Source organism: Hemitrygon akajei, chromosome 22 (genome assembly GCF_048418815.1).
Source record: "Hemitrygon akajei chromosome 22, sHemAka1.3, whole genome shotgun sequence".
Taxonomy (NCBI): Eukaryota; Metazoa; Chordata; class Chondrichthyes; order Myliobatiformes; family Dasyatidae; genus Hemitrygon; species Hemitrygon akajei.
In genome coordinates this window covers 56960946-56986480 of record NC_133145.1, presented here as the reverse complement: position 1 = coordinate 56986480, position 25535 = coordinate 56960946, and the positions used below count along the sequence as shown (strand labels likewise).

At 36.9% G+C, this 25535-nt stretch overlaps 1 protein-coding gene across 7 annotated transcripts in view; it reads left to right on the top strand.

Annotated features, from left to right (window-relative positions):
* cep131 (centrosomal protein 131) overlaps positions 1 to 25535 on the top strand; it is a 139375-nt gene that overhangs the window by 91786 nt on the left and 22054 nt on the right. For all 7 annotated transcript variants that reach the window (XM_073026305.1, XM_073026307.1, XM_073026302.1 and 4 more), the window contains 7 exons: positions 147 to 249; positions 3296 to 3497; positions 4116 to 4223; positions 5170 to 5287; positions 7909 to 7983; positions 8725 to 8867; positions 24014 to 24191. In XM_073026305.1, coding sequence (XP_072882406.1) covers positions 147 to 249; positions 3296 to 3497; positions 4116 to 4223; positions 5170 to 5287; positions 7909 to 7983; positions 8725 to 8867; positions 24014 to 24191 — 927 coding nt within the window. The remainder of the gene's footprint in view (positions 1 to 146; positions 250 to 3295; positions 3498 to 4115; positions 4224 to 5169; positions 5288 to 7908; positions 7984 to 8724; positions 8868 to 24013; positions 24192 to 25535) is intronic.

The following is a 25535-nucleotide window of genomic DNA, read 5'->3' as shown; positions in this document are numbered from 1 at the left end:
TGAGGCTCTGTCTGGTGCCCAGCAGACCTAAAGGATCTTATGATTCTATTTCAAAGATATAAAGACCCTTTTGTTTTATTCCTGCCATTCATTATTCAAAATGCAGGGTTTCTTGTAACATCCTTACAATATTATTTTGTTTGCAGGAAATCAAGAAGTTAAAAGAACTAATGAGTGCAACAGAAAAAATCCGCAGAGAGAAATGGATAGATGAGAAAACTAAGAAAATTAAAGAAATTACTGTAAAAGGTATCAACATATAAAATTGTCCGTTCTAATCAAAATTCAGAATCAGGTTTATTATCACTGGCAAATGACATGGAATTTGTGGTTTTTCATCAGCAATATAGTACAATATATAAAATATACTATAAATTACAGTAAGAAATATATATTAAAATTAAATTAGTGCAAAAAGAGAGCAAAATAATGAGGTAGTGTTCATGGGTTCATTGGCCATTGAGAAATCTGATGGCAGAGGGGAAGAACATCCTGATCATCAGCTGGCATTTTGTGAGTAGCCACTACCAATGATGGAACATGATGGGCTGCTCTTTACTTCACTGGATGAGTGCAATAGTGACAACTCTCATGAATCTTTACACCATATGGGACCACAGATCCTGCTTGATGAAAACTTGATCAACGTTCATATACTATTTTCTTCCCAAATCTTGCACAACAGATGCAACATGTATCAGGTATAAACACATCACAACTCTCCCAACACCACCCCAACATACAATCTGTATCATTATAAAAAGGACGAAGGCATTAGACATCAAATTGCCACAAAGTTGCACGCCATACTGATTTGAAAATACATTCAGTAGTCACTTTAGTAGGTACACCTGTACACCTACTTGTTAATGTGATATAAGTGACTTTGACTATGTAATGATTGTTGGTGCCAGATGGGGTGTTTTGTGTATCTCAGAAACTGCTAATTGACTGAGATTTTCACGCATGCCAATTCCTAAAGTTCGAGAGAATGGTGCAAAAGGCAAAAATACACCTGGTGAGTGCCAGTTCTGTGGGTGAATGAGAGAATTCACTTGTTAATGAGAGAGGTCAGAGGAGAATGGCCAGACTGGTTCAAGCTGACAGGAAAGCAACGGTAACTCAAATAACTACGTGTTGCAGCAGTGGTGTGCAGAAGAGAACCACGCATTGAATCTTGAAATGGATGGGCTACAGCAGCAGAAAAGCACATTGGGTTCCACTCTTGCACCTAATAGAGTGGCCACTGAGTGAATACCTCTGGTCCTCCCTTTACCTATATTCTGGTACTCTCTCCTAACAACACTAAGTATTGTCACTAAGTATGGGCATTTTAGGTGGGCAATTAATGGACAGATCCCAGAAATGAGTAACAAGAGATTAAAAACTGTAGTTGTAATCTGTGTCACAAACAAGAGAAAGTCTGTAGATGCTGGAAATCTGAGCAGCTTGTAGGCCAGGCAGCATCTATGGAAAAGAGTACAGTTGACGTTTCCGGCTGAAACCCTTCGGCAGGACTGGAGTAAAAATGCTGAGGAGTAGATTTAAAAGATGAGGGAGAGGAGAGAGGACCATCAGGTGAAAGGTGAAACCTAGAGTGGAGGGATGAAGTAAAGAGCTGGGAAGTAGATTGATGAAAGAGACAGAAGGCCTTGGAAGAAAGAAAAAGGAGGAAGGAGCACCAGAGGGAGGTGATGGATGGGCAAAGAGATGAGGTGGGAGAAAAGGGAATGTGCAATTGTGAAGGTGGGGGGGGGAGGGGGGAACATTACCAGAAATTTGTTGGAGGCGACCCAACCTAAGTGTGGCCTCATCACGAAAGTGCAGGAGGCCATGGATGGTCAGATTGTAATGGGAATGGGAAGTGGAATTAAAATGGGTAGCCACTGGAAGATTCCGTTTGTTCTCGCAGATGGAGCATAAATGCTCAGAAGCGGTCTCCCAGTCTTCATTGGGTTTCACTGATGTACAGGAGCCCACGCAGGGAGCACTGAACACAGAAAATAACCCCAACAGACTCACAGTTGAATGTTTAGGGCCCTGGATGATAATAAGGGAGGAGGTGTAAGGGCAGGTGTTGCACTTGTTCCACTTGCAAGGATGTGCTGGTAGGGAGAATGGGCAATGGAATCACATAGGGAGTGATCCCTGCGGAAAGCAGATAGTGGGGGGGGGGGGCAGGGAAAGATATGCTTGGTGGTGGGATCCCATAATTTGTATTTCCTTGAAATGAGCTGCTCTGTACACTTCAGTATATACATTTTGCAAATGTGTTGGGGAGAAACGCTGATTTAATTAAATGGCCATCTTCCCTATTTAGAATATAAAATCTTAGTTTTCACAAAATGCTATCTTCCTGTTTCTCCCGTGTTAAACATGGAAACATTTTCTTCTTGTGCAAAGATTGGACCTTCATGCAAATAAAAGCCTGTAGGCCTTTTCCTGGCAGTCGTGGAGCTGAGAATTGGTAGCTTATAATTAATCAATTCATCCTAACTAGGTGACCTCAGTCATCTATTCAAGCCCAAGGAGAGCTTTTTACTCAATACCCACATGACTAGGAAGGCAATTGATTGTCACATCCTTGCCTAGTCCACACCTTTGTCCTCCCCCAGTTATTCCTCTGATATCTTGTGTCAGCTTCCACTTACTCAATATTCTGACCTGCTCAGTCATCATCCTTGTGAACATGCATTTTGTCTCCCAATCCTTGTATGTCTAGCCCTAAGAACCGAGGCCAGCTCCAAATTCCAAATCAAATTTGAGGTCAAATATTTTAACCTCAACTTCTGATGCTCCCCAGCATCTGTGTTTTTGTCTTCTTGCCTTTGTAATATGCCTTTGTCAAAAGGCAATGCCTCAAAAAGTCAGCATCCATACTTAACTGCCCCCAAGTCATGCCTCTAATTACTACAGTCAGAAAGGAGGACGTATGGGATCCTAAAGACAAAGACTCAAATGTTTTAGGAGCAAAATCTTCCCCTCCGCCATCAGATTTCTGAACCCATGAGTACTACCTCACTATTATTGTTCTCTTTTTGCACTATTTATTTTTACGTATATTTCTTATTATAATTTAGGGTATTTTATGTATTGCACTGTACTGCTGCCGCAAATGACATATATCAGTGATAATCTGATTCTGATTTTTGTAATAGTTTTGTAATAGTTTTGTAATAGTTGTAATGAGGTGTTTTTATATAAGAAGCTGTAAATAGTATAATTTCATTTCAATAATATTTTCATTCCGTAGCATTACTCACAGACATATATAACTGAAGTGTTTGACTTCCAGGCTTGGAACCAGAGATTCAGAAGCTAATAGCTAAACACAAGCAGGAAATAAAAAAACTAAAGACATTGCATGAGGCTGAACTTGCGCAGTCTGATGAACGTGCAGCTCGTCGGTACATCAGGCAGACTGAAGAGCTGAGGGAGCAGCTGGAGAAGGAGAAAGATGACCTCTGCCAGAGGGAGCGAGATCTTGCCAGGCAGAGGTTTGAGGAAAATTGAATTAGATTGTTGCCTGCCACTTGAGTCCAATGTTGTCTACTTTATGAGTTTGCATCAGCTTTATTCCTTGATATCTATGATTTTATTTTAGACCTTGAATATTACTAGGATTTATACTTCAAACTTGCATTTGGTCATAAAAGCTCTTTGCAGCTGATTTTAGATATAGATTATTTGACCATTCTAAATGTTTTCTGATACTCTGAGGAAGGCACATAAGAAAGAACAACTTTAAACTAGAGCTTTGTTTCATTAAAAAATATATAAAGTATCAAATTGTGCTGATGCATTAATTTTTAAAATTAAATACTTAGAAATTTGTTGACTAGCAACATAAGTATCGAAGACCTTCTGTGTGCCCTTCCAATTTTATTAACATGACTTCTTACAAATTGATGTTGTGAATGCCATGAAAAGGCAAATTCAGCACTTTGGCTTCTGTGTTGAACTTTTAAAAATGAATGTTTTCTATATATAATACCGTCCAACTCATTGGCTTGTTTTCTCCTGCGTAGTTGGCACATCTTTGCAATATTAAAAAGAAATAGATATTACCTTATTTGCATTGAGCAATGAAATTGATCGCTGCTGTGTGTCGACAGATACGAGAAGCAGCTTGAACAGGAGGAACAAGCTATCCAGCAACAGCGAAGGAGAATGTATGCTGAAGTGTCCGAAGAGAAAGAACGCCTGAATCTGCAGGCAGCTCGGTGAGTTGACTCTGTAATTGGGATCTTAAGTAGAGCTTCAATACTCTTTTCATCCATTTCAATCTCACAAGGGAGTTGAGGGCCTGAGTTACAGAAAAAGGTTGAAAACGCTAAGACTTCATTCCCTGGCGTGTAGGAGACTGAGGGGAGATTTCGGCAGAGGTATAAAAAATTATGAGAGCGTTTGGATAGGTCAGCAAGCAAGCTTTTTCCACTGAGTGGGTAAGACTAGAATTAGAGGTCATAGGTTAAGGGTGAAAAGTGAAATATTTAAGGGGAATCTGAGGAGAAACAACTTCACTCAGAGGGTGGTGCGAGTGTGGAATGAACTGCTAGTGGAAGTGGTGGATGCAGGTTCGATTGCAACATGTAAGAGAAGTTTGGACGGGAGGGGTAGGGACCAAGTGCGGTTCGATGGGACTAGACAGACTAATAGTTTGGCATGCACTGTATGGGCTGAAGGGCCTGTATCTATGCTGTTAGTGCTTGATGAGTCTAGATTCTCTTCTGAAAGATAATTTTCCTGTGAGGGTTGTTTGCACAGCACTTTAACCTACTGCTACTTAACCAACCCAAATAGAATTGTTTAGTGACTCATCCTGAGAGTTCAAATATGTAAGGTCTTGTATTTCCACCCTTTGCCTTCTAGCAGGAACTAATAGGGGCTAAAAGTCAAGACCAATTTGTGTCAGTGACATCCCTCATGAAGTCATTAACTCTACTGACTTGGACTTGGTGGGTTGAATGACCCCTTGAGCTGTAACGAGTCTGACTTCACTCTCTAGCAATAAGGCATTACAAAAGAAAATGTACTGAGCTTGTATGCTATATATCACATTGATTATTCTTTTGGATTTAAATGACATTGATAGAACACTGTTGTTTGAAATGGTTCTTTCCTTTTAAGCACATGATATTTTACAGATATTTGATTATTTTTATAAAGGCAACGAGCAGAGTTGGATGAGCTACGAAGTCAGCTGGAGGAGAACTGTTCCCTTGTAACAAAAGCCCTTAAAGAGGAATTTGAAAAAACAAAGGAAGAGCAGGAGAGACGGCACCAGGTAAAATTCTCTTGTGATATATATGTAAGGGCTGGGTCAATACTAGTATGTTTATAATGTTTGGAAATATTTCTTCTTGGAACCTTTTGTGCAGGAAATAGATGGTGACTGATATGGGTCTGTTAGAAGTCATTGAGTAGCAGGGAATACAATGTAACAAACAATCTGCTGGAGAAACATAACCAATCCTACTGCAGGATTTCAGCCTGGAGTACAGACAATTCCTTCTCCCCCCTCCACAGATTCTGTTCAATCTGCTGAGTTCCTCCAGCAAATTGTTTTTTGCTCCAGATTCCAGCATCTGCAGTCCTGTGTGTCTCCAATAATACAGCAGGATTTGATCCTTGGATGGCCCTTGCATGTATTAATAACATTAGCCCACTCATCACTTTGACCCAGTTCTGCCAGTTCATGAGATAAGAATCAGAATCATATTTATTATCACTTTCGTGCCATGTTTTACAGCAGCAGTATGGTGCAAGCCATAAAGAAACATACCATAATTTACAGTAAGAAATATATATGAAAAAGTGCAAAAATAATGAGTTAGTGGTGTTATTACTAATATATGTAGTGAAATTTGTTGTTTTGTGGCATAGTGCAATACATACAATATGGCATAAGTTACAATACAAAATATATTTTAAAAAATTAAGTAGTGAGGTAGTGTTCATTGTTCAGAAATCTGATGGCAAATGGGAAGAAACTATTCCTAAAATGTTGAATGTGGGTCTTCGGGCTCCTGTACCTCCTCTGTGATGGTAATAATGAGAAGAGGGTGGTGCAGGTCCTTAATGACAGATGCTGCCTTTTTGAGACATCGCCTTTTGAAGATGTCCTGAATGGTGGGGATATTATTACTGATGTGTGCTTTCATGTCTCAAAACTTGGCTCCTTATCACTTTGTTCCCCTGTCTAATTACTGAGATACTGTTTACTGCTATTGTGGGAAAAATCTCTATGAAGTAGAGCTTCAGGATTTGAAGGCTGCTAATATAATACCCTTATTGAAAGAAGGTGAAAGGATTAGGTTACTTAATTACAGGTCAGTCAATCTAATGTAGGCAATGGATAAACTTGATTAATCTAAAAATTCTGATGTTAACAATGAATTAGCACAACTTAGTCAAGGACCTTCAGCAAAATTTGATAAGTGTCAACAACACTCCTGTGGATCTGGACTCATTTTATGCAAATCCAGTAGCATTTTGGATTCAGTTACTGACAGTCATCTTTTGAAATTTTGTTCCTATTGATATGGTCAAGTTTAAGCTTTAAAGCTGCTGTCGAATTTGAGCCCCTGCCTCTGGATCAATCTACATTACTGAAGTGGTTACAGCCAATTGTGCCACCATCTCCCAAGGATTTTAGCAGGCTGTTTGGCAGATATTTGGGTGGCACGGTAGCATAGTGGTTAATACAATACTTTACAGTACCAGTGACATGGGTTCAATTCCCATGGTTGCCTCAAAGGAGTTGGTATAGTTCTCCCCATGACTACGTGGATTTCCTCCAGGTGCTCCAGCTTCCCCTCTCAATCCAAAAAAGTACCAGTTGATTGGTCATTGTAAATTGTCCCGTGATTAGGCTGGGATTAATTTGGAGGATTGCTGAGCAGAAAGAGCTGGAAGAGTCTAGTCTGTGCTGTATCTCAATAAATAAATAAATAATAAATATTAAGTGCAAATGTGGTTCACAATAGATAGCCAGTGACTAAATAGTTACTGTTGCCCCACAGATGCCAACACCCTATTTGTGACACACTGGAATTTCCAGCAAGCACTTGTGCTTAATTTTTCTAAGATGCTAGAATAAGTTCCTCTTCAGGATTTCCTAAGGGCTTTTGGCCTGATGGTTCAGAGTAAGTGTATTATCAAAGTATGTTTATGTCACCGTGTACTCCCTTAAGATTAATTTTCTTGCAAGCATTCGCAATAGAACAAAGAAATACAATAGAATCAATCAAAAACTACACACAAAGACTGACAAGCAACCAGTGTGCAAAATGAGAGCCGGACTGTGCAAGTACAAGAAAAAAGAACAATAAATAAATAATACTGAGAATATGAATTGTAGAGTCCTTGAAAGTGGGCAGTTAGGTTGTGTGAGGGTGGAACACAATATTTAGTTTTCTTTGTAACTTTGTTGAGGAGCACCTGCTTTATCATTATATTTCCAGTGATTTTGTGATAAATTTTGTTTTTCCTGATATCTTGTCTCAAAATAGCTTTTGCTCATTGTATGTAGGTTTTACTGTAGGTAGGTTGTTCAGTGGCAGGAGTTATGGCAGCTCTGTTGATTGTGCATTTATGCATTCTGCCAGCAATGGCTGAATAACATCATGAATATTAACACTTAAGTGGTTTAGTCCCCCTCCTCAACTCAAGGCATTGTGTGTGCAGACCAAATTTCAGCCCAGCTTGAATCTGGCTCACTCCAGGTCTACCTGATTACTGGTTTAATTACTTAAACTGCCACAGGGAATGTTACAGATTTCTTTTGTTTTGTCTGCTAATATACTGTGGTAATATTGAGCTTCTTTCACTTAATTGATTTGCAGACAAATGCATGTAAGCAGAAGTTCGCTCTACTTTTTAATATTTCTGTGTTAATTTGATCAGGCCGAAATTCAATCATTGAAAGAAAGACTAGAAATTGAGAAACAGGCTTGGGAAGAAAATTATATGAAGAAACAGGTAACTTAATGTTGTTAAAATGTGTACAAAATATATTTCAATACAGCTGAGATTGTACCTTGACAGAGAATATGCTTAGCCCAACTAACGTTTTGTTAAATTTTAAATTTTAAAATGTAAATTATGTATGTGTGTGGGAGAGAGGAACAGAGCTTGCTTTGATGTTTTTTATTGCTTTGTGTGTTCTATTTCCCTGTGTTCTGTGTTGTTCTGCCAAGCATTGTAGGCATTCTTTGTCAGTGCCGGAAAGTGTGGTGACATTTGTGGGCTGCCCCCAGCACACTGTCGATGTGTTGGTTGTTAATGCAGACAATGCATTTGATGTACATGTGATAAATATACTTGATCTTGAATCTTGATCCTGTGTTTTGACCCAAACATTTGGCAATATCTTTCCTCCCACGTATGTTACAAAACCACATACAGTCACAAAAATAATGTTAGCATGAGTCCCTGGCCAGAAGGTTGATGGTGCATGGAATATTGTCCAGGAGCCATGTTTCTGCAAAAACAAGTATTGCAGCGGTTCCTCATCTCATGCTGGGTCAGCTGCAGACAAAGGCAAATCAGTTTGTCTCGCACTGTGTCAGCCACAGACAAAGGAAAATCAGCTTGTTTTCTTAATTTGAACAATTGATTATTTTAACCTAAAATCATTTAGTTTATAATTGCTAAATCAATCATTGTAAGGAACCCTAAGGTGGCATTGTGAAAGATTCAATCATTTTCCTTTTTTTATAGGAGGCTTGGTTACTAACCCGTGAACGAGGACTGAAAGAAGAGGTACGCAAAGGACGGGACAAAGAAATTGAACTGGTGATTCAACGACTGGAAGAAGAAGTTAGAGTTTCTAAGCAGGAATGTGAGAGGGCGGCTGAAAATACGTAAGAACATTTTAAAGTTTCTTTTGCAAAATAGGATATTTTTATATTTTAATTAGTGGCTTAAAGTATAATCAGTCTATTTCACCTTTGCATAGGTTCTCAACAATATGGAGAGATGAAAGCGAGAATATAGCAATGCAGGTATCAGAATCATTATCAGGTTTATTATCACTGACACGTCATGAAATTTGTTGTTTTGCAGCAGCATATTGTAAGTACAATAAGAAAGATACACTGAGTGTCCACTTTGTTAGTTATAGGATTAGAACCCAGTGTAGTTTTCTTCTGCTGTAGCCCATCCGCTGCAAAGTTCAATGTGTTCTGCATTCTGGGATGCTCTTCTGCACACCACCGTCGAAACACATGATTATTTGAGTTACTGTCATTCTCCTGTCAGCTTTGACCAGTTTGGCCATTCTCCTCTGATCTCTCATTAACTAGGCGTTTTTGTCCACAGAACTGCTGTTCACTGGTTTATTTTTTTTTCTTTTTCACACCATTCTCTGTTAGCTGTAGAGGTTGTTGTGTGTGAAAATCCCAGGAGATCAGCAGTTTCTGAGATACTCAAACCAACCTACCGGGCACCAACGACCATTCCACAATAGAATAAGTCACTTAAATCACATTTCTTCCTCATTCTGATGTATATAAAAAACAAGAATGCATTCTCGGTTGCTGAAGAAACCACAGAGGAGTCGATCATATCATCCATTTCTCATTGGGTTCAACAATGCTACCGGAGATCTGAAGGACTGCTAATTACTCAAGAAAAGAGAGAGGGTTAAAACAAGAAACTGCAGGTTGATGAACCCAGCATTGATGGGAAACTTACTGAGTAGTGTTGTCAGGAACAAAATAAATGTTACTTTGGAAAGCTGTTGATTCCCCAAGGAGAGTCCATGTGGATTTGTTGAAGGGTGTTTGATTTGATTGAATTATTTGAGTTAATAGAAGATTGAATATATTATTAACTATAAAGTTAATAATATAAAGAATAACTATAATTAGTTAATGATATAAAGAATAACTATAATTATTAACTATAAAGTTAATAATATAAAGAATAACTGGAAGAGCTGTATAAATATAATACAGTTGAAAGTTATTCTTCAAGATACTACAGAGGGTATTTGTTAAGAAGACAGAAATCTGTGAATATGAGGAGAATGTGTTGATAATGATGTAGAATTCAACAGGGAAAACAAAAGCATTCCCATTGCAAGTATTCATATTTAAAATTGTTGGAAACCATCTGGAAGGGAAATTAGGCAAATTCTTTTTGTTCGAATGTATTAGGACCTGAAATACTCTTTTTGAGGAGGTGATGAGCCCACAAAAGAAAATTAAGCAGATATTGGAGGGTGAAAGACTAAATTGCAGATCCACAAGCTAGAAGTATGGGAATGGGTCTAAGCACACTTTCTCTTTCACAGAATTGACACAGGGATGAAGGGCAGAATGGCCTGTAGTTGCAAATTTCTGTTGTTCTAAGTTGTGGACTTCCTTGTAACTTGACAGACAATCTTTTTACAATATTTTTATTCAGAAGAAGAGAAAAACAAGATTTACAGAGTGCAACACATAGAATAATCTCAGCATAACTTGTGTACATTCATATATTATAATAAAATTGATTAAAATGTTATAGCATAACACATAAAGGTATACCACTCTGTAATCAAAAATTTAAAGATAAGTCATACATCATAAAAGAAATTTTTTATATAAAAAATAGTCAACCCCCTATCAACTACCAAAGAAAAAAGCTGATGGATGACAATGGATAACTAGAAAAAAACATATTCACTTAAGAAGAGAAGATAAAAATATACATAAAAGTCTGTGCACTGTTAAACTTTATAAATTGGAAAAGTAATTTAGGAAAGGTCCACAAATATCATAAAAAGATTGTTTCGAATTTAAGACTGAGCAGCGGATCTTTTCTAAATTTAAATAAGAGATAATATCACGTAGCCATTGAAGATATGTAGGAGGGGTAGACTCCTTCCATTTAAGCAAGATTGCTCTTCTTGCTAAAAGAGAGATAAAAACTAAAACCTGTAGATTAGGAATATTTAAAGTTATATCTTCATTTGCAATAATACCAAACAAGGCAGTAAGGGGATTTGGGTTCAATTGAACCCTAAGAAGTTGAGAGAAGGTATGAAATACTTCCCGCCAAAACTTTTCAATTGTAGGGCAAAACCAAAACGTATGAATTAAAGAGGCATCAGCAGAGTTGCATTTATTACAAAGTGGAGAAACATTTGGGTAAAAACTGGAGAGCTTCTGTTTAGAAATGTAAGCTCTATGAACCACTTTAAATTGTAGAAGAGAATGACGAGCACAGAAAGATGATTTATTAACCCATTTAAGAATTTTATTCCATCTATCATCAGAAATCTGTCAATTTAGGTCATCCTCCCAAGCTTTTTTTATTTTATCTAAAAAGTCTTGTCTAGAACCAATCAACAAGTTATAGATACCGGTAATAGAACCATTAACAAAAGGTTTTAAATTTAAAAGATCATCCAGTAAATTTTTATCAGGAGCTATAGGAAAAGTAGCTAATTGGAAACGTAGAAAATCTCTAATTTGAAGGTATCTGTAAAAATGTGTTTTTGGGAGTGCAAATTTATTTGACAATTGGTCAAATGAAGCAAGAGATCCTGAGATAAACAGGTCCCAAAAACACTTAATACCTAGTTCATCCCAATCTTTAAAGACTTTATCAGTCATGGAAGGGATAAAAAAATAATTAAGGAGAATGGGAGATGATAATGAAAAATTCACTAAACCAAACAATTTTCTAAATTGAGACCAGATCCTTAAAGTTTGCTTAACAATTATGTTATCTGTTGTTTTATTTGCTGAAAAAGAAGAGTATGATCCAAGAAGAGAGACAATAGAGGAATTTTTTACAGAATTAACTTCTAAGGAGACCCATGATGGACAATCTTTACGATAAATGTAATAGGACCAGAAAGTAATATTCCTTATATTGGCAGCCCAATAGTAAAACCTAAAATTGGTTAGGGCTAGTCCACCCATCCCTTTATTTCTTTGTAAGTAAACTTTACTTAAATGAGCTTGTTTATTATTCCAAATATAAGAGGTTGAAATTGAATCTAAAGAATCAAAGTACGTCTTAGGAATAAAAATAGGTAAGGCCTGAAAAAGATATAAAAATTTAGGAAGAATCTTCAATTCAATCGAATTAATTCAGCCAGTTAGGGATAAAGAAAGAGGGGACCATTTAGAAAGCGTCTTTTTTACATACTTCAATAAGGGGTTTAAGTTTTCTTTAAATAAATTCTTGAAGTTTTTAGTAATTGTTACACCTAGATATGTAAATTGACTTGTAACAACTTTGAACGGAAATTTGGTATTTGATGACATTAGGTCATTTAAAGGAAATAGCTCACTTTTATGTAGTGTTACGGATTCAAGCAACAATAAATATATGAGTGAGGCAGGGGTCTTTATAACAAATAACACGTTTATTAAACACTGAAAAACAAACCCCCAAAAGTAAACAAATCACTAACGTAACCGGAAGTTTGCTGCTGTGCGGCAGCTTAAACAGTTCTTAAAGCAATGAAGCTTAAAGCGATGTTGCAAAAACAGTCCTTCAAAGTAGTATTGCAAAAGTTCAAAATGCTCACAGTCCATTTAAGGGAGAGGCTTTTTAAGACGATTTAAATTCTCTTTCACGTCGCGTTGTTGCAGTTCCCAGTCGAACTACTTTTCCCACGAAGAATTTTACGAAGATGAAATGTAACGGCTTAAAGGCACTGACCTTTCCTTTACAAAACTGTTCCTAATCCTTTCTGCTATTCACAAGGATTAACATGAGAACAGTCAACAAACTCCTTCCGAATAAGGATCAAACAAGGTCGAACCTGTTTCACCATCGAAATCGATTCTCCTCGATCCTTTAAGTCCCGAACTCCGATCTTCACTCTCCACTGATTCTCAACTAGCAGTATTGTAAAGAAACTGCTGGCAATGACATTTTAAACCATATATGTCAAACTCAAGGCCCGCGGGCCAAATCCGGCCCGCGGTGGAATTATCTTTGGCCCGCGAGATAATATCTAATTACTATTAAAGCTGGCCCCAGTAATCGAAGCGCCTATGACGTATGATATGGCTAATGCTGAGTTTATTCAGGTACCAGGTTTTCAGGGTTTTTAGTGTTTATTCGGCAGTCTTGCTCGGCAGTCTTCTTCATAAGAAACGGAATTTGTAAAGTGAAACACTTTGTAGTTATAGCAGAGACTGAGACACATGAGAGCAGACTGAAAAAACAGAGGCAAAGTAAGCTGCGTTCGCACGCGTCCGACTGATCCGGCCCGCATGAAGCTGCATTTTGCTCAATCTGGCCCGTGACCTAAAATGAATTTGACACCCCTGTTTTAATCTTTAGGCATTAGATTAAACTTCATCTTTCAACTAAACTGCGTCATAACATTAAATCACGCAGTGGCATGAGGTCAACATGGCAAATCCAGCCACGAACTGCCCCTCCTCACAGGGAGAGGTCCTCCTTTTATACCCTGTGTAAAAAAAACCTGTCACATGACCTCTACTGGCGGGGAAAATGACGTTACTCCACCATCACAAGACCATTACCTCAAGTCCAGTATAGCTTCAACACCTGTCACGTGACAAGTACACCACTATCACGTATCACGGGTACGTAACACCTCCCTCCAAAAAAAATAAATTTTGGTCTGTCAAGAACAAAAATTTTAACAATTATTTACAAGAAAAACAAATGTATAAATTTTATAACATACACAATATACAATACAGTATCATCATATAACATCTTACAACTCACAATACAGTAGGAGTGTTACAATTGTAAAATAAAACACTCCATAAAAAAATTACATTGTACATTCAACATTGAGATAGACAATTATCTTTACCTTTAATATGAGTTATCACAATATTGTACTCTTGTAACATCAAACTCCAATTTAATAATCTTCTGTTTTTGTTTTTCATCTTACTCAGAAAAACTAATGGATTATGATCAGTATAAACAATAAGTGGTTTTTGAGTTGTACCAACATATACCTCAAAATATTCTAAAGCTAAAACGAGATAACAATTCCTTCTCTATTGTCAAATAATTTCTTTGATGCTTATTAAATTTCTTTGAAAAGTAAGCTACTGGATGATCAACCTCATCACCCTCTTTCCTTTGCATTAATACTGCTCCTGCAGCCTCATCATTAGCATCTACAGCTAATGAAAAAGGTTTTTCAAAGTCAGGTACCTTGAGCACAGGTTGTTGACATATCATTGTTTTCAATTTTTTAAATGCTTCTTGACAAGGCACTGTCCACACAAACTTCACATTCTTCTGCAAAAGGTTAGTTAATGGCAGGGTAACATTAGCAAAATTCTTACAAAATTTTCGATAATATCCTACCATTCCCAAGAATCTTCTGAGAGTTTTTTCCCCCCGTTGGAGTGGGAATCTCTAAAATTGCCGAACTTTTGCCTGAACAGGAGCTACCTTACCTTGACCCACAACATAACCAAGGTAAGTCACAGTGGCATGTCCACATTCACTCTTAGCTAAATTAATAGTTAAGTTAGCTTTTGAAAGCCTTTCAAACAATTTCTCCACCGCAATAATGTGTGCTTCCCAAGTATCATTTCCTGTCACTAAATCATCAATATAAGCATCAGTATCTTTCAATCCCTGAATCACAGAGTTAATCATCCTCTGGAAAGTACCTGGGGCATTCTTCATCCCAAATGGAAGAACATTATATTCATATAGCCCAGATGGAGTTACAAATGCAGAAATCTCTTTACCTTTGTCCGTTAATGGAACACACCAATACCCTTTCAATAAATCAATCTTTGTAAGGAACTTTGCTTTTCCAACTTTATCTACACAATCATCTACTCTAGGAGTTGGATATGCATCTGTTTTCGTTACAACATTCAGCTTCCTATAGTCTGTACAAAACCTAATACTACCATCTGGTTTTGGCACCATAACACAGGGTGAACTCCAATTCGAGTTAGAAGGTCTAATAATATTATTCTCTAACATATATTTAATTTCTTTCTCAGCAAGTTCACATTTTTCTATGTTCATCCTATATGGGTGTTATTTAATAGGTTTGGCATCTCCAACATCTACATCATGTGAAGCTATAGTAGTCCTTCTCAGAACATCTGGAAACAAATCCTTATATTTAACAATTAATTCCTTCATCTGCTGTTTCTGCTCTAGCTGTAAATGTGCTAGTTTCTCATCAATATTTTCCAGAATGGTTGAATTTGGTAACCTGACAGAAACAATGTTGGATTTAGAATGTAATTCAGATGAATCATCTACCATGTTCCTAGTTAAATCAAACTCATTCTCACTAACCACACCAGTCACAGTATCAGATTGTTTCTCAAAATATGGTTTAATCATATTTATATGGCAAAGTTGTGTTGGCCTTCTACGATCTGGAGTTTTTATCACGTAATCCACATCATTGATTTTAGACACAATTTCATAAGGACCATGAAATCTAGCTTGTAAAGGATTTGTTTGCGCTGGGAAAAGAACCAACACCTTATTTCCAGGCTTAAACATCCTCATCCTAGCTTCTTTATCATACCAAGTTTTCATTTTCTCCTGAGCCAATTTTAAATTTTCCTTGGCTAAGCTACAAGCTTTATGTAACCTGTCCTTAAATTTCAAAACACAGTCCAACAAATTAGTGTGTATTTCCTTACTAATCCACTGTTCTTTTAATAAAGCTAAAGGTCCTCTAACTCTATGCCCAAATACAAGTTCAAATGGACTAAAACCTAAAGATTCTTGTACTGATTCCCTTACTGCAAATAAAGGTAAGTTTATACCCTCATCCCAATCACTTTCATTTTCCACACAATATGTCCTAATCGTATTCTTGAGGGTAGAATGAAACCTCTCCAAGGCACCTTGCGACTCTGGATGGTATGCAGATGAAGTGATTTGCTTAGCTCCTAATTTATAAACTATCTGTTGAAACAATCCAGACATAAAATTGCTGCCTTGATCAGTTTGTATTTCCCTAGGTAATCCAAAATAAGTAAAGAACTTTATAGGAGCCTTTGTCACAGTTTTAGCTTTTATATTCCCAAGTGGTACTGCCTCTGGAAACCTAGACAAAGTACACATGATAGTCAACAAATACTGATAACCAGTTTTTGTCTTTGGTAATGGACCAACACAATCTACAATAACTTTAGAAAACGGTTCACCAAATGCTGGAATAGGTTGTAATGGAGCCACTGGTGTAACTTGATTTGGTTTACCCACAATTTGACAAGTATGGCACGTTTTACAAAACATCGTCACATCTTTTCTTAGACCAGGCCAGTAAAAATGTTTTAAAATCTTGTCCACAGTTTTCCTTACCCCTTGATGTCCACCTAAAGGCACACTATGAGCTAAACTCAAAATCTCATTTCGATAAACTTTAGGGACAATATTCCATTCCTCACTTGCAGGAATTGTAGGTGATCTCCACTTCCTCATCAACACTCCTTTTTCCAAGTAATATCCTACTGGCACCTTCTCAATTTCACTATCTAGTAGAGCTTGTTCTCTTAATTTTATAATCTCAGGGTTTCTGTTCTGCTCTGCTATCATCTCCTTCCGAGACAGAGATAAATCTTCATAGTCAGACTTACTCCAAGAATCTTGATCAAACAACGAAGGTAAGAAAGTCTCTGACACATCCTCAAAACTCGAATCCTGAGTTGAACAGTCATGAGTAATAACCTCATTCTGCACATCAATCTTTTTAGCCATAGCTCTAGTCACAACACAGGAAGAATCTGTGTTAGAATTCATCTCTGGTTCCTCTGACTCCATTGTCAAATGCACTTCAGGAAAAACTTGTCCACCTGCCAAGTCATTACCTAACAATAAAGAAATATCCTTCACAGGTAAGCTATGCTGTAATCCTACTTTAACAAATCCTGTAACTAACCCTGACTTTAAATTTACTTTATGCAAATGTACAGGCATAAAATCACTCCCAACACCTCTTATATAATTTACCTCACCAGTATCAGACTCTTCATTAAACTTCAATACACTGTCTAACATCAGTGATTGAGAAGCTCCAGTATCCCTAAGGATTTTTATTGGCACCAGAGTAGATCCTTCTTTCAAGGATACAAACCCTTCAGTTATAAAATGATCATATCCCTTTTTAACTTGGTCAAACTCTAACAAAACCTCATTTGTGTTTATTGAACCTTGTAATTTTACAGGTGCTTCAGTGTGTTGCACACAAGCATCTGGAACTGCTTCCTTCTCTTTCTTTTTCAATCTGAAACAGTTAGCTATTACATGGCCAGGCTTCCTACAATTGTTACAAATAAGACCAAACTGTCTTTCCTTCACAGGTTTTCCTTCCTCCTTACCTTTCTCATTAACTTCTGATTTAATTTCTGATTTACCTTGAGTCTCCGTGTTATTTTTCCTCTTAAAAATTCTGCCCTGAGGAAATTTATTCTTATGGATTAAAACATACTCATCAGCTAATCTTGCACAGTCCTGCAATGTATCAGTATCCCTCTCATTTCAGTAGGTCCTTACTTCAACAGGAATGCTTCTTTTAAATTCCTCCATTAAAATCAGCTCTTTCAATGTATCATAGTCCCCATTTACATTTTTAGAAGAAACCCATCTCTCAAAACTCACAGCTTTATCATAGGCAAATTCCACGTAAGTTTTTTCCACAGACTTCTTCAAACTTCTGAATCTTTCTCTATACGCTTCTGGGACTAATTCGTATGCTTTTAAAATATGCATTTTCACAATATCATAATCAAGTGCTTGCGCAGCAGTTAAAGCTGTATAAACTTGTTGTGCTTTGCCTTTAATTACACTCTGTAACAACACTGACCATTTTATCTTTCGGCCACTCTGAAATCTGAGCAATCGTTTCAAAATGTTGGAAATATCTTTCCACTTCTGTTTCACTAAATGGTGGGACCAATTTAATTTCTTGACTAGCAACAAACGGTTTTCAAGAACCAGAAGACTGATTCCCAGACCTTAATTCCGTCATTGCATATTCAAAATCCCTTTTTTTCTGATCAGCTTCTAACCTACAACGCTCCAACTTCATTTGCTCGATTTGCAACTGCATCTCCAGATTACTTATTGGAAACGACTCTAAAATCGATTCATCAAAATCACCTGAATCCACATAGTGTGACGCGATTTTTCTCTGTATTAGAGCCTTTGATGTAGTCTTCCAAATACCTTTAAGTTGTAATCTACTACCTATCTCAGACACCTGAGTTTTTTTCGCCTTTGCTAACAACTCCGCGTCTGGCGAAGCCAGAAACTCATCAATATTCATTGTTGCCGAATAGCACTCACAAGCTAATCAAACAAAAGAATCGAGTATTCCCCTTTTCCAAAACACCGACTCAAAATTTAACAAGCATTTAAACTCAAATGATCCATCTCGGACGTGCCCCCATATTTATGTTACGGATTCAAGCAACAATAAATATATGAGTGAGGCAGGGGTCTTTATAACAAATAACACGTTTATTAAACACTGAAAAACAAACCCCCAAAAGTAAACAAATCACTAACGTAACCGGAAGTTCGCTGCTGTGCGGCAGCTTAAACAGTTCTTAAAGCAATGAAGCTTAAAGCGATGTTGCAAAAACAGTTCTTCAAAGTAGTATTGCAAAAGTTCAAAATGCTCACAGTCCATTTAAGGGAGAGACTTTTTAAGACGATTTAAATTCTCTTTCACGTCGCGTTGTTGCAGTTCCCAGTCGAACTACTTTTCCCACGAAGAATTTTATGAAGATGAAATATAACGGCTTAAAGGCACTGACCTTTCCTTTACAAAACTGTTCCCAATCCTTTCTGCTATTCACAAGGATTAACATGAGAACAGTCAACAAATTCCTTCCGAATAAGGATCAAACAAGGTCGAACCTGTTTCATCATCGAAATTGATTCCCCTCGATCCTTTAACTCCCGAACTCCGATCTTCACTCTCCACTGATTCTCAACTAGCAGTATTGTAAAGAAACTGCTGGCAATGACATTTTAAACTTTAGGCATTAGATAAAACTTCATCTTTCAACTAAACTGCGTCATAACATTAAATCACGCAGTGGCATGAAGTCAACATGGCAAATCCAGCCACGAACTGCCCCTCCTCACAGGGAGGGGTCCTCCTTTTATACCCTGTAAAAAAAAAACCTCTCACGTGACCTCTACTGGCGGGGAAAACGACGTCACTCCACCATCACAAGACCATTACCTCAAGTCCAGTATAGCTTCAACACCTGTCACGTGACAAGTACACCACTGTCACGTGTCACGGGTACGTAACAGTAGGTTCAGCTTATATCCTGAAAAAGAACTAAACTGGGAGATTAAAGAAAGAATCAAACGTAAAGAAGTTTCAGTGTTAGAGATAAAAAGTAAAATATCATCAGCATATAATGAAATTTTATGAGACATACCTTCCCTTAGTATACCAGAAATGTCCTTAGATTCTCGAAGTGCTATTGCTAAACGTTCTATAGCTAAAGCAAAAAGTAAAGGACTAAGAGGACAACCTTGTCTAGTTCCCCGCTGTAATTTAAAGGGCTTAGAAATTTGGGAGTTAGTAATAACCTGAGCGGTAGGAGACAGGTAGATTAATTTAACCCAATGAATAAAATTAGGCCCAAAATTAAACTTTTCTAAGGTCTTAAAAAGATAATCCTATCAAAGGCTTTTTCTGCATCTAAGGATATTTGGATGATGAATATATCACATTCAATAACTGACGTATATTAAAATGTGAGTAACAATTTTTAATAAATCCTGTCTGGGCATGAGATATAATAGATGGTAGAATATTTTCAAGTCTTCGAGCTAAGATTTTGGATAAAATTTTTGCATCAACATTTAATAAAGAAATCAGTCTGTATGAAGAACATTCAGCTGGATTTTTTTTAAGAATAAGAGAAATAAAAGCTTCATAAGAAGATTGAGGGAGTTTACCTGATTTAAAGGACTCTGATAAAACAGAGAATAAATAAGGTGTAAGTAACGTAGTGAAAGTTTTATAAAACTCCCCAGGAAAGCCATCAGGTCCTGGGGTCTTACCAGAATGTAAAGCACGTATAGCCTCAGCCACTTCTTCATTGGAAATAGGCTGATGTAACTGTGTTGGACTATCAGCAGACAATGTAGAAATGTTGATATAACTGAAAAAAGCATTCATATAGGTATCATCTGAAGAAGAGTCAGACTGATACAACTTAAAGTAAAAGTCTTTAAATACATTGTTAATTTCAGAACAGTCGGATGTCTTAGTTCCATTATCTTTAAAAATTTCTGTGATTTGATGATTAACTGTAAAAGATTTTAAGCGATTGGCTAATAAACTACCAGTTATATCCCCGTGAATGTAAAATTGAGTTTTATCTCTCAACAGCTGTCGTTCAATTGGGTAAGTCAGCAGAAGGTTATACTTGGATTGGATTTCAATACGCTTATTATATATACTTGGATCTGGAGATAGGGCATACTTTCGATCAAGATCTTTTAATATCGCTGCTAGGTCAGACCTTTCTTTGTCAGCTTTTTTCTTTATATAGGTAGAGTAAGAGATAATTTCTCCACGAATATATGCTTTAAAAGTATCCCAGACTATATTACCAGCAGTATCTCCTTTAAAATTTTCTTTAAAGAAAAAAGTAATATGGTTTTCCAAAAACTTTAGAAAATTTTTATCAGATAACAATGATAAGTTAAAACGCCAACTTCTATTTGATACAGAGTAAACAGGTAATCTTAAAGCCAGAAGCACAGGTGCATGATCAGATAAAGCAATCTCCTTATAATCACAGGATCGTACCAGTGGAAGCAAGTTTCTATCTATAAAAAAAAATCAATCTGTGAGTACATATGATGAACCTGAGAGAAATATGAATATTTCTTTTCTTGGGAGTGTAAAAAATGCCACATGTCAAGAATACCACATTGAGATAAAAAGGATTTAAAAAGTAGGGCTGATTTATTAGTGACAGGGGTTTTACTTGAAGAGCGATCTAATATAGGATCAAGCCAAAAATTAAAATCTCCACCCATCACTAAGGAATACCGATTCAAATCAGGCAGAAAAGAGAAAAGACGTTCAAAGAACAAGGAGTCATCTGTATTTGGAGCGTATACATTCGCAAATACAATTAGTTTATTCTCAAGACTACCCGAAACAATAACAAAGTGCCCATTTGTATCAGAAATTACATTATGTTGAATAAAGGATACATTCTGATCAAACAGGATAGAGACGCCTCTCGATCTAGATTGAGAGGGTGAGTGAAAATGTATACCCTTCCATCCTTTGAAAGAACGTGAAATATCATCTTTACAAATATAGGTTTCTTGGAGAAAGATTATATGAGTTTTAAGTTTCCGGATATAAGAGAAAATCTTATTTCGTTTAACAGGGTTATTTAGACCTTTCACATTAAAACTGAGTATATTAATAAAAGAATCCATCAAGTATCCTTTAGTAATGTATAAAAGGTAATCACAGACATGTAGATAGTGAATAAGTAAAGCAGTAAGAACATCCATTCAGCTTTATTGAAGAACCCATTTCCCCCTCCCTCCCCCCAAAAAGAGAAATCAGCCAAGGGAAGCTGAAGACTAATTCTAACGTTCCCAACCCAAAACTCCGGTGGCTCCAGAAAATATATATGTATAGCTGTGCTGAATAAACAATTGTAAATATATATATATACACAAAAACAAAATATCAAAGTAAATAAGTTTGCTAATTACGAAAAAAAAACCCATGGGAAAATATAGTATTAGTCTCGGTAAAAAAGGAAAGACATAAGGAAAATCAATAAGTAAAACAGCATATACTCATGGGTACAAAAAAAGAGTAAAGAAACAAATAGAAGATAATTAAAAAGGGAAACGGTTTAGATAACTTCCTACATGACTAATTTAAGGCATTCTAGGGAGAGGAAAAAAAGGATAAAATGGCAAAATAATGAAAAAACCAAAAACCAGCAATAAGAAATATAGAATATTGTAAACTATTGAAAAACAGTAAAAGACCGAAAGGTATATAAATAATCAAAAGATAGGAAAAATCTGAGTGAATTTAAGGTAAAGCAAAACACCCTATAGTTTCATTCCTCAGTAATTACTACATGTACACCCTACATAATTACTTTCAGTCAAATTACTAAAAGGAAGGTAAAAATCCTCATAACACTGAGAGAATATAACGTATTGTTTAAAAAGAGCTGCGAAAAACAGCAAAAGAGAAAATGGATGCAGTCTGCCTGCATGTTTTGCATAGTTTGAAAGATAACAAGGCGCCAGTTACTTAATCAAACAAATGATTAAGACTTTGTAAAACCAAGAAGCCTTGTTATCAACAAAGCGCCAATTACTTGATTGAACACCTGAAATTAAAACATTTAACATAAAACAACTCAAAGTTGAATTTAAGGATGGAGACTTTGTGAAAATCTCTTAGCTTCTTCAGGCTTCGTAAACCAAGAAACCTTATTATCAGAAGTAGTAACCTTGAGTTTACATGGATCTCTGAGAGAAAGGCGACAGCCAAGCTTAAAAAGATCAGACATGACCTCTTTAAAAGCCTGTCTAGCTCTTAGAACTTCCAGTGGATAATCTTGAACGATCCAAAACTGTTGATCACGAAATTGTAATATACGTTTCTTCCTTGATTCACGAAGGATCTGTTCTTTAATCTGATAGTCATAAAAGCGAATGATAATAGAGCGAGGTTTGGCAGGATCCCAATTAGGCGGGGTAACTCGGTGAACACACTCAAATTTTGGTAGTTCCGATAATATATCAGGGAATAAATCTTTTAGCATTTGAGCACAAAAATCAATAGGTTGATTACCCTCCAGTTTTTCAGGAAGCCCAAGAATTCTGATATTGCACCTTCAGTTTCTGGTCTCCAAATCTGTAAGTTTCTTCAGTAACATGTCGTATTTTTTAAGTTGTTCCTTAGAAATTTTCTTGAAACCTTCGATATCCTCCTGCAACACTGGCAGAGATTCTTCGTGTAGCTTAATACGAATTTCATGGTCATTCACAGTCTGCTGTATACTTCCAAGTTTCTGATTAAGCGTTTTCAGTTCAGATTTAACCAGGTCGAAGGAATTCTGTAACAAGTCAAACTTGGATTCCAAGTCATCCAGTTTATCCAATTTTTCGAGTTTCTCTGACATTTGTTGAAACATTTCAGTCAAAGTCTCTAAAGTAGTCTCTTTTTTTGACTGCTTTCTACTCATGGTGCTCTCACCGAGATAGGTTTAAACAGCAAAGTAAGCGAATAATTTCGGAGCAACCTACTCCATTGCAGCCACCGGAAGTCTCCGACAGACAATCTTAAATGAAAGGATTTCCATCATTACAGACTTCACCACTTGTCACTTTTCAAAGAAAGGACTTATAAATGCTGGAAGTCTGTAATGATGGAAATAGCATGTAAGGCATTATTTTTGGAAAGAAAAACAAAGGGAATGTTACAGATTCATCAGAACTGGAATAGGTTCAATATTTTGAATTTCTCTAAGCAAAAGCATCAGTGAAACAGCATTCAAACCAAAGCTTGCTGCAGGAAATTTCAGAGTAAATTTACTATCAAAGTATGTATATATCACCTTATACTACCCTGAGATTTATTTTCCTGCAGGCATTTACAGTAGAACGAAGAAATACAATAGAATCAATAAAAAACTACTTGCAAACAAAGACTTACAAATATCCAATGTGCAAAAATAGACATGCTGTGCATATACAAAAAAAGCATATAATAATAATAATAACAAATAAAAATAAAAATAATTAAGTAATATTGAGAGCATGAGTTATAGAGTCCTTGGAAAGTGAGTGGTTGTGGAATCAGTTGTGCTGAGGTGAATTAAAGTTATCCACACTGGTTCAAGAGCCTGCCAGTTGAAAGGTAATAACTGTTGGTATGGGACCTGAGTGTCCCGACTGCAGCAAATAATAGGATCATTGGGGTGCCAGTGCTGTTGCATTATACAGAATGAAAAGCAGCTGCCATCCAACATGTAAAACCAACTTTTTGCAGGATTAAGCACGTTCGCCACAAATATGAAACGGAATTACGGGAGCTGGAACATTCCGAACGTAACCTGCAGGAAAGATGCAATGAACTTAAGGCCCAACTGATGGAAGCAGAGGGAGAGACCATCCGGTTCAAAGGATTGTTAAAATATAAAGAGCAGGAAATAGAAGATATAAGAAAGGTAACATTGTTTGATCTTATTTATACGTTCTGTTATCCACTTCTTCCATCAATGACATCCAGAAACACAGCTGGTCAATTCAGTTCCTCACTTGTAATGGGTTTATTTTGGCTTTGGCTCCAGTATGGATCCTATTTGTATTGCTGTTGGGGAGGATTAAACTAATTGGCAGGGGTTGGGAACCGGAGTAAAGGGACTCAGGATAGGATGAATGGTTAAAAAAAGCAAATATGGTGTGCAGTCAGACTGTCAGGAAGAGCAAGCAGATGATAGTACAAAATTGCAGCAAATAGGTTGAGTATCAGTGCATTAAGGATGCAGAATCAAAAAGTGTAGCAAATACAGTACCCAAAGTGTTATATCTCAATGCACAGAGTATAAGAAATAAGGTAGATGATCTTTTTGCACTATTACAGAGGTGGACCTCAGATTGCAACAGAAACTAGAAAAGACATGATAGTCATGGGAGATTTCAACATGCAGGTCAAGTGTGAAAAATCAGGTTGGAAATGCATCTCAAGAGAGTGAGTTTGTTGAACACCTACAAGATGGCATTTCAGAGCAGCTTGTCGTTAAGCCTACTAGGGGATTAGCTGTACTGGAGTGGGTGTTACGTAATGAACCAGAGGCGAATAGGTTGCTTAAGGTTTAAGAACCCTTAGGAGTCAGCGATCACAATATGATTGAGTTCAATTTGAAATTTGATAGGAAGAAAATAAAGTCTGATGTAGCAGTATTTCAGTGGAGTAAAGGAAATTACAGTGGTTTGACAGACGAGTTGGCCGAAGTAAATTGGAAGGAGATGCTGGCGGGGATGACAGCAGAGCAACAATGGCCTGAGTTTCTGCGAAAAACGAGGAAGGTGCAGGATAGATGTGTTCCAAAAATCAAGAAATGCTCAAATGGGAAAATAGTACAACTGTGCTGACAAGGGAAGTCAAAGCTAATGTAAAAGCAAAAGAGAGGGCATACAACAAAGCAAAGATCAGTGGGAAGATAGAGGATTGGGAAGCTTTTAAAAACCTACAGAGAGCAACTAAAAGAATCAACAGGAGGGACAAGTTGAAATATGAAAGCAAGCTAACAACAATATCAAAAGCTTCAAGTAGCAGGGCATCAAAGGGTGATGACTGGAAGAATTGGATCAGCCCGTGATTGAATGGCAGAGCAGACTCGATGGGCTGAATGACCTACTTCTGCTCCTATATCTTATGGTCTTAAGTATGTAAAAATAAAGGAGAGATGAGAGTAGATATAGGACCACTAGAAAATGACGCTGGAGAATAATAACGGGGGACAAGGAGATGGCAGATGAACTAAATGAGTATTTTGCATCAGTCTTCA